At 37.4% G+C, this 10,144-nt stretch overlaps 1 protein-coding gene across 2 annotated transcripts; it reads left to right on the top strand.

Annotated features, from left to right (window-relative positions):
* The first annotated feature begins 5,182 nt into the window (after nt 1-5,182).
* LOC103517855 (NECAP-like protein CG9132) lies at nt 5,183-9,650 on the top strand. Of its 2 annotated transcripts, none has more exons than XM_008482905.3 (5): nt 5,183-5,351; nt 7,456-7,661; nt 8,133-8,323; nt 8,726-8,940; nt 9,345-9,650. In XM_008482905.3, the coding sequence occupies exons 1-5, from the start codon at nt 5,266-5,268 to the stop codon at nt 9,400-9,402; spliced, it is 756 nt and encodes a 251-aa protein (XP_008481127.1). In that variant the 5' UTR covers nt 5,183-5,265; the 3' UTR covers nt 9,403-9,650. The 2 variants fall into 2 exon arrangements, with proteins under 2 accessions (XP_008481127.1, XP_008481128.1); XM_008482906.3 differs by lacking the exon at nt 5,183-5,351 and adding an exon at nt 5,649-5,667.
* The last annotated feature ends 494 nt before the right edge of the window (nt 9,651-10,144 follow it).

Below are 10,144 nucleotides of genomic sequence, written 5' to 3'. Positions count from 1 at the left end.
TACTTACAACTAAAGTTGTGTAAATAAAGAAATTAATATAGAGCTCTCGTGAGATTCTACATTCCATTGCAGATATGCACCGGCCCCCATTCACAGGGGCCATTCTCAGGGGGTTCCACCCAGTCTCCTTTGTCCCGGAGTCCCTTAAGGGGTGCACAATCAGAACAAAAAGTTCCTAGTACCTACTCGTATTCTTGTTTGTAAATTACCTACACTCGATTAATTATTATATTTAGAATTGTTACGAGGTAAGGAAAGTAAAAATTGTCACGAAGAGAGGGGCCATTTTTGGAGTTAGCCCCGGGGCTCGATTAGACTCAGAACGACCCTGGTACTCCCACGCATCTGGGAGGAGAAAATGTGAAATTCTCCTTTTAGAAGGAAACAATTTGAAAAGGAAAACCCGGAGCATCTAGGACAGTATTTATTATATGCTACATAATAGCATTTATTAGGCCTGTCGCACATTGCAAGCGTAGTCGAGCTACTTTTTTTTTCTCTTCTTTAAGGCGATTTAACACTAACGGACAGTAGGTCTTTCAGTAGCGCATGGTAGCCTGAAAACCCAAACCTACGAAAAAGATCCTAGACTCTCTATACAGAGTGTTTATAAAGTCCGGGGGGCCCTGAATATTTTTTGAATGGCTAAAGATGAGAAGCTGAAATTTAGGGTAGTGTTTTATCTTTTAAAATACCATTTTTTAAAGTAGTTGCAAAATTTAGGTCGGAGCCAGGGTCGGCCCTAGGGGGCCCAACTTTAAAATATTAAATAAGAACCCCCTACTTGTGATACATAATATCAGAGGTCTTAAAGAACGTAGTACTTTGGTACAAGTTTGAGCTCGATCCGACAACCAGGGATGGAGTTATGGCCTATTCAATTTTTCATATTTCCATGTTCTACTGCCAATAGGGGAAGCACTAAAAATGGGAAATTCATTTCGATTGGTAATTTGTGCTTCAAATAGGTCCCACTAATGGGTCATATTGATATTCAGACCCAAAAATGAACCAGGGACGGAGTTATGGCCTATTCAATTTTTCATATTTCCATGTTCTTCTGCCAATAGGGGAAGCACTAAAAATGGGAAATTCATATCGATTGGTGATTTGTGCTTCAAATAGGTCCCACTAATGTGTCATATTGATATTCAGACCCAAAAATAAAATTTAGACTTTCGGCCCTGATGGCCTCCGGGGGTAAAAATGGATGTTTCGAAATTTTATCTTGGTACCGAATTTCAATATGAATCATTAGTGGGACCTATTTGAAGCACAAATCACCAATCGATATGAATTTCCCATTTTTGGTGCTTCACCCATTGGCAGGAGAACATGGAAAATGAAAATTTGAATAGACCATAACTCCGTCCCTGGTTGTCGGATCGAGCTCGAACTTGTACCAAAGTACTACGTTCTTTAAGACCTTTGATATGATGTATTACAAGTAGGGGGTTCTTATTTAAGATTTTAAAGTTGGGCCCCCTGGGACCGATCCTGGCTCCGGACGAAATTTGGCGACTACTTAAAAAAATGGCATTTGAAAAGATAAATTACTACCCTAAATTTCAGCTTCTCATCTTTAGCCGTTTAAAAAATATTCAGGGGTCCCCGGACTTTATAAACACTCTGTATAAGGGGCCTATCATTATTATTAGATTGGTTTTTCAATCCTGGCTCCGGACGAAATTTGGCGACTACTTAAAAAAATGGTATTTGAAAAGATAAAACACTACCCTAAATTTCAGCTTCTCATCTTTAGCCGTTTAAAAAATATTCAGGGGTCCCCGGACTTTATAAACACTCTGTATAAGGGGTCTATCATTTTTATTAGATTGGTTTTTCAGAAGACTACGCGTTACCGCGCGACTATGCTGCCAATGCGCGACGGGCCTTACATGCTGTATGCATAATAGCATATAGTACTTAATATGCTGTCCCAGACGACATAATACACAAAGGCAAATATAATGCCAGTATATTTGGCACGCTCCTTTTCATTGTGTCTAGATTATTTCCAGCTATTGTAAGCACTCCCACGCTTGTTCCTTTGTGTTGCTGAAGCTGAATCAATGGAGAATTGCTACTTCACTAGATGCATATCTACCATAAAAAAAGGACTTTGATGGTTAAGGTCATTGTATGAATAAAAAGGAATTTTGCTTTTTCTGAAGCTCACTATCTATTTTGAATTGAAAAAAAAACTTTTTTTATATATACCAAAAATTTTAATGGATAAATTCAAGTTGTGGGAGCATTTTTAAATTTTCAACAAAATATTGTCTGAAAGGGTTGAAACCCCCACAAATTTTTATTAAATTAAATTAAAAAATAAATGTAATAGTGAAGGACTTTGATGGTTAAGGTCATTGTATGAATAAAAAGGAACTTTGCTTTTTCTGAAGCTCACTATCTATTTTAAATTGAAAAAAAACTTTTTTTATACCAAAAATTTTAATGAATAAATTCAAGTTGTGGGAGCATTTTTAAATTTTCAACAAAATATTGTCTCAAAGGGTTGAAACCCCCACAATTTTTTTTTTTAAATTAAATGTAATAGACCACCTTCTGATAAATATGCACAAAATAAAAATTTGTAAAAACCAGATCACAGATCTTTTGAAAAAAGGAACAAAAAAGATAAGATATTGAAAGATTCCATTGCATTCGCATTACGTACATTTTTAATGCCATTGGAAAGATGATAATTGGGACATAAAAAGGATTTATTAAGAAAATATATTATGTTTTCTGTCAACTATTCTTTCATGAAACGCCAAAAAATCAAAGAAGGCAATAATGAGAGTAATACTCGAGAAACAATAGGAATTTGATGCAATAATAAACTGAAAAAAGAAAGCAAGGACTGAAACAAAATAAAATTGCTTGGGGGAAAAAAAAGTTAGCTTAAAAAATAATAACAATATAAAAAAAAAAAATAAGAAAACCATGAATAAGGGAATGAACGGTTCGTCAACGAAGCTGAATTGGTTTGACCAAAAGTTAAAACAAAATGTGTCTTTTGATAAATATGCACAAAATAAAAATTTGTAAAAACCAGATCACAGATCTTTTGAAAAAAGGAACAAAAAAGATAAGATATTGAAAAATTCCATTGCATTCGCATTACGTACATTTTTAATGCCATTGGAAAGATGATAATTCTATCTCAAGGGGACATAAAAAGGATTAAGAAAATCATAAGAAACTTATTAAGATTATTAAGAAAATATATTATTATGTTTTCTGTCAACTATTCTTTCATGAAACGCCAAAAAAATCAAAGAAGGCAATAATGAGAGTAATACTCAAGAAACAATAGGAATTTGATGCATTAATAAACTGAAAAAAGAAAGCAAGGACTGAAACAAAATAAAATTGCTTGGGGGAAAAAAATTTAGCTTAAAAAATAATAACAATAAAAAAATAATAAAACCATAAGGGAATGAACGGTTCGTCAACGAAGCTGAATTGGTTTGACCAAAAGTTAAAACAAAATGTGTTTTGGCACTAAAAAACTGACCTCGAAAATTTCAGTCTAGGTTATTTTCCTTTCTATATGATAAGGAAAGTAAAAATGGTTCACTAGAAAGTCAAGTGGAAAAGTCAGGAGGAAAAAAATTGTCAGGAAAGAAAAAAGTTCGCGAGTCACCAAAAGGCACCATGGGTAAATTGTCGGAATTTCCTCAAAAGGTGAAATCGGACTTCAATAGAAATCATCATCTCGTCTGCCCCCTCTGCCACCTCTCCTTCCTCCTCCCCCTCCATAAATAAAATAAGTCAGGAGGAAAAAAATTGTCAGGAAAGAAAAAAGTTCGCGAGTCACCAAAAGGCACCATGGGTAAATTGTCGGAATTTCCTCAAAGGTGAAATCCGACTTCAATAGAAATCATCATCTCGTCTGCCCCCTCTACCACCTCTCCTTCCTCCTCCCCCTCCATAACCACCTCCAAATCCACCCCCACCAAAATCTCCATTCCGTCCTCCCCTCCCTCTTCCTCCTCCACGACCTCCTCTCCCCCCTCCAAAATCACGTGGAGGGCGATTCTTGAATCTCTCCGCCATATCATATAACTCTTGAGGCACCTGAGGATTGGAATCGAAAACAGATATGCATTACTTACAGGTGCATGAAAATCCCTTTTGCTCGGGGTTGCACTTTGCTTTTAAAGTTCATCCTTGACCAATTCACTAGTTTTGTCCAAGATGTCTTTTTACTTAAAAATATTTGTTATTTATTTTCCTGTCCGAGTGCAAAGACACATTTCACCAGTTCGAAAAAAATTGTCAGGAAAGAAAAAAGTTCGCGAGTCACCAAAAGGCACCATGGGTAAATTGTCGGAATTTCCTCAAAAGGTGAAATCTGAAATCGGACTTCAATAGAAATCATCATCTCGTCTGCCCCCTCTGCCACCTCTCCTTCCTCCTCCCCCTCCATAACCACCTCCAAATCCACCCCCACCAAAATCTCCATTCCGTCCTCCCCTCCCTCTTCCTCCTCCACGACCTCCTCTCCCCCCTCCAAAATCACGTGGAGGGCGATTCTTGAACCTCTCCGCCATATCATATAACTCTTGAGGCACCTGAGATTGGAACTTCTGCTCGATTGTAGTTAATTGACAATACTTTTAGTAAGTACTCTTTTTCACTCTTTAGCCGGAAAAAGGTAGAAAAGTATAAAAATGTGACTTACTTTTTCAAATTTCGACTTTTTTGAATTTTCGATTTTCGAGGTTCTTGTTTTATCACAGCGTTGCCGAGTTGCCAGCTCATTCCCTTATTTCACATACCTTTTTTGAAAATGATTCGGTGAGCTTTGAACCAATGAGAAGTTTGCCAATACTTTTTTCTAATGAAAAAAAAAATCTTTCAAAATTGAACATTGAACTAACTTCTCATTCGTAAATACTTCTCCTGGAAAGATTTTTCCTTATCAAATAATCAAAAGGAAATAGGAAATAGCGTGCTGCGTTAAGTCTGACGTCACAAATCTTTGAACTTTTTCATTATAAAAATTGAATTTTCGACCTTTTACAGTTGTTTTTTCTGAGTTTTGACCTCAGATTTGGATTTTTCCCAACTTTTTACATAGGAATCGACCATTTATTTATAATTTTTACCTACTTGCAACTCCTCCATTGAACATTGAACTAACTTCTCATTCGTAAATACTTCTCCTGGAAAGATTTTTCCTTATCAAATATCAAAAGGAAAAGTTCACCTAGTTCACCAAGTTTTTCTCATTTTCTCTTCACATTTCTGGCCATGGAGTCTTATGAAAGTGTTCTCCTTGTTAAATCCGAAGTGTTCGTCTTCAAAATACCCCCCAGAACCACAGTTAGGGGTTACAGGTAATATTTTTTATGTAACACTCAAGAGAAAGTTCATCACCTATTGTTTACATTCTGAATGGTATAAGCTAAGGGTACCTACCTCTAGGTCCAAAGGAAAAATATCCCATTGTTCTGAAGACCTCTCCTTGCAGAACCACAGTTAGGGGTTACAGGTAATATTTTTTATGTAACACTCAAGAGAAAGTTCATCACCTATTGTTTACATTCTGAATGGTATTTGCTAAGGGTACCTACCTCTAGGTCCAAAGGAAAAATATCCCATTGTTCTGAAGAACTCTCCTTGTCTTGTCAGAACCACAGTTAGGGGTTACAGGTAATATTTTTTATGTAACACTCAAGAGAAAGTTCATCACCTATTGTTTACATTCTGAATGGTACCTATATGCTAAGGGTACCTACCTCTAGGTCCAAAGGAAAAATATCCCATTGTTCTGAAGACCTCTCCTTGTCAATGTAAAATCCATTAATTTTATGCTGCTCCATATCACAGCAATGTACAAAGAGCGAGGAAATAGGTATATTCACCCAAAAGTAGAAACTATAATTACGAGGTACATCCTTTGGGGTAATTACTTGTTAATCCATATCACAGCAATGTACAAAGAGCGAGGAAATAGGTATATTCACCCAAAAGTAGAAACTATAATTACGAGGTACATCCTTTGGGGGGGTAATTACTTGTTCTAGTTATTCAACTTTCATTGAACATTTTGAATGCAAGCCAAAAATGCAATTTGATATTGTGTAAGTGTAAATTTGTAAAAAAACACAACCTGTGTAAAAAGAAGTCCACAAAAGATAGATAGGAAGAGAGAGAGAGAGAGAAAAAAGAGAGAGAGAGAGATGCATGCTAATGTTAAAAAACAAAGAAATACATATGGGGTGTTCTAAATTTATTTTATACACCCCAGTATGTAACAGAAATACAACTTTCCTTCCTATAGGATAAGGAAAGTAAAAATTAGTCAATGGAAAAACTTAATATTCAAACAAACATTAGAATAGACATGGAAAAAGCTAATATAAAAAAAAAAAAAAAAAAAACAAAGAAATACATATGGGGTGTTCTAAATTTATTTTATACACCCCATTATATGTAACAGAAATACAACTTTCCTTCCTATAGGATAAGGAAAGTAAAAATTAGTCAATGGAAAACTTAATATCCAAACAAGTAGGTAGGTACACAAATATTAGAATAGACATGGAAAAAGGAGAAAAAATTAAAACACCAAAATGCAAACAAAAAATATATTTAAAAAAAAAAGTAAAAAATACATGCAGGGTTTATTGGATTAAGAAGAAGGAATGAGCCACCCAAAATAGAGGAAGAATTTAGAAATCATGCATAAGTTGTTAAAGTTGTTCTTCCATGGTCCACAGTTGGCTCTGGTAGACCTGATCAGGTCTACCTGATAGTGTGTGCTCATCAGGTATCAGGTAGACCTGACAGACGGACCTTTTCAGCCGTACCTGATCAGGTCTACCTGATAGTGTGTGTGCTCATCAGGTGTCAGGTGACCTGATCAGGTCTACCTGATAGTGTGTGTGCTCATCAGTTGTCAGGTGACCTGATCAGGTCTACCTGATAGTGAGTGGCTGACTTACCCCACGCCACTACCTATAGCAGGGAAAACTGTGTGGGAAACTTTCACCAGGCACTTTCTCACACATATTTTTCCTTGTCTGAATCAGTGCCGTGGGGTGCTTTTTTTCAAGAATAGATTTGAATTTTACTTAGGTACTTGATGTGTGCATCACTGAAGTCAAGCAAACTTATTCATGTGTGGTATTTGAATAGGTGCCCGTCTGAGACACGTGCTGCTGTCCATTTCAGGGAGTACTCGGCCTTGTGAAGACAAAGATCTGTATTTTTTCTTCTTAAAAGCTACCTCACACTTTTATGGTCGGTTTTACCACATAGAGTTTCCAGTCAGTCCAGAGTTTAAGAAATACTGGCCTGCGTAAGTCAAATGGGTGACGTCAAAGAAAACCCTTGCCATTGTGTCAACTCTCATCATTGTCATTATTATTATTTCATCGAAAACAGTCTAAGTAATAGGTATTTTGAGTTGACTTTTCGATTGTCTTCATTTTCCAGAGCGGCTGATTGGAATCTCCAGGAACCTCAATGGACAGGCAGAATGAGGCTGGTCACCAAAGATAAAGAGTGTATATTGAAATTGGAAGATCGGAACTCAGGAGAACTGTTTGCACAATGTCCTATTGATACTTACCCTGGTGTTGCTATCGAAACTGTCAGCGACTCTTCAAGATACTTTGTCCTCAGAATAAAAGATGACAGTGGTAAGATTTACATAACTACTTACTCAACCAGCAGTGGCGTGCTACGATAGTACTATCAAAGTACCTACTATCGAAGCGCTCCGCTGGTGAATGCTCATGTTTCCAGTGCAGTTAAGCAGTGTTACACGTGGTTGGTATCCAGATGGGTGACGAGCTGGGTCACCCATCAAGTGCTGCTGACTTTTACCGGCCCCACTCAGGCTGGGTGAGGTTGGTTGGGTAGCTTGTCACCGAATGGATTATAAAATCCCCTTCAATAAAATACCTTAGCAGTTATACAGTGAAGTTAAACTTGTTATAAGTCGCGGGTTCTGAGCCTTAGGTTTGTTTTTCCCTTTAGGAGTAGTTATGCCTACAAGACGAGCTAAAGGGCTAAAGTCGGCTAAACCAAGACTTTTCACATCTTTTCTAAATGATCTACTATAATAACAGGTCTCTAAAATTCAACCCCACCATTCTCTTGATTTCCAGGGAGACAAGCATTCATAGGTTTAGGATTTTCAGATCGGTCTGACAGTTTTGATTTGAACGTGGCTCTTCAAGATCATTTCAAATGGCTCAAGAAGACAGAAGAAATCGAGAAGGAAAAAGAAGAACCCAAACAAGAACTAGATCTTAAATTTAAAGAGGGAGAAACTATTAAGATAAATATGAAAATCACGGTAAGTACCTATACGTTAGGACTTGGTAGGTTTTATTAGTTTTATTGCTATTTTTTGATACCTAACTATAACTACCGAGGTCTTAAGCATCCTCCGGAAATCGAAGATTCGTTCTCGGAACGGCTGGCTTTCTCCTATCCTGTCCTCCTTCTCTTCGATTTCGGAACGATAAGACCTCCGTTGTTACAGTTCCCTCAATCGAACCTACTCTTCAAAATAATAATAGGTATCCTATGTTCTTTTAATAGCGCCTCAGGCTTTTTTTTTTAAGTTGGCCAGCGATTTTTCTTTGTCTCGTCAGTTTTGTGATCTTTATCTACTTAAAGTAAAAATCCCAAATCTCGCGGAACACAGTTTGAGCACTGCTTTATAGTTTACACCTATGCTATGGTCTCTTTACAGAAAAAGGACGGTGCCGATGGCCAAGGCAAAGCTAAAACTCGTCCAACAAGCACAGGGGGTCTGTTGCCTCCCCCTCCTGGCTCTGGCATGTCCAAGATATCTCCTCCACCTGCCCCCTCTCAGAACTCATCCCCCATCCATCAAGTGAACGCCAATGCTAATAACTGGGGTGACTTTACTAGTGCTGCTCCTGCCCCAGCTCCTCAGCCTTCTAGGTAAGTTAGAAGTTTACTCAAGTTGTTGTTGTTGTAGCGGCTTTAGCTATAGCCGAAAGGTGATGACAAAATAGAGAAAATATCTCTTCTATCAGCCATACACCAGGGTGATGGTCTCTTTAGCCATGTTTAATTTGCTCGTCCTGAACCACAGTCAACCATCTTAAGGACTTGTGCTTGTTCTTTTCAAGCAGAGAGAAGCCTTTCAAACTATCAGCTAGCTAGGCTGGTTAGAGTTAGCTGTTCTTCTCTCTTTTTTTTATAGTTGCACAGCCAGACGCTAGATCTACTCTCTGTTTAACGTCCCCTAGTTAGACAATAGCATTTCTGATCAGACGCTAGGTCTACTCTCTGTTTAACGTACCCTAGTTAGACAATAACATTTCTGACTGTTTTCTTTTCAGGACATCAAGCAATCCTCCCCAACCTTCCAACTCAAATCCCAACTGGGTTCAATTCTAAATTTAAACTACCCACCATTCAATACTATTTTTTATGATTTCATCTTTATATTATTTGTAAATTTTTTGAATCAGAATTACCTCGCTAGTATGGGGGAAAATGATTTTGTCTATTGTTTTCAATAGAGGGAATTTCATTTCGAAGAACTGGATTGTGTCTTGCTTGGTTAAAAGTTCTAGTTGGGGTAGTAACTCCCCCTCTATGTGTGGATAAGACTAGGTTGGAAACTTGCCTGAGGACATCATCACAATAAATATTTTATTTGTAATGTTAAGCTTTCTTTCAACACAAAACAGTTGGAGAATGTGAAGCTGAGCTAAATGTTTGGCCATACGAAGACCCACCACCAAACATTTATCCTACCGTTTTTCGTGTCCGCTGGTGATCCAATCCCTCATCCTGGTCCTGGCAATCCTTGATCCTGGCATGTTCAACACTTGTCACTTTTACATTATTTTTAGAGGAAAAAAAAAAAAAAATCACGAATACGAACGGGGACGAAAAAGGCTAGAAACTAGAAAAAATCACAGTTAAGTTTCAAGATAAATGAAAATTTACACTCGAAAAATTAAAAGAAAATGATTCCTTAATCAAAATCTTAACACAACCGACCCGACCGGCAGCCAACTTAGAAATTAAAATTTGGAAGCTACCAAGTTCTAAATGTGTAGCTGGCAAGAGCTCCTTCCCCTTCCCCCCAAGAATTTTCCTCCGTTCTGATTGGCTACCAAGTCTACCTTAA

Source organism: Diaphorina citri, unplaced genomic scaffold (assembly GCF_000475195.1).
Source record: "Diaphorina citri unplaced genomic scaffold, Diaci psyllid genome assembly version 1.1 scaffold1995, whole genome shotgun sequence".
In the NCBI taxonomy this organism is placed as follows: domain Eukaryota; kingdom Metazoa; phylum Arthropoda; class Insecta; order Hemiptera; family Psyllidae; genus Diaphorina; species Diaphorina citri.
The sequence above is the reverse complement of the archived record's forward strand: the minus strand, read 5'-3'. Positions and strand labels throughout refer to the sequence as shown.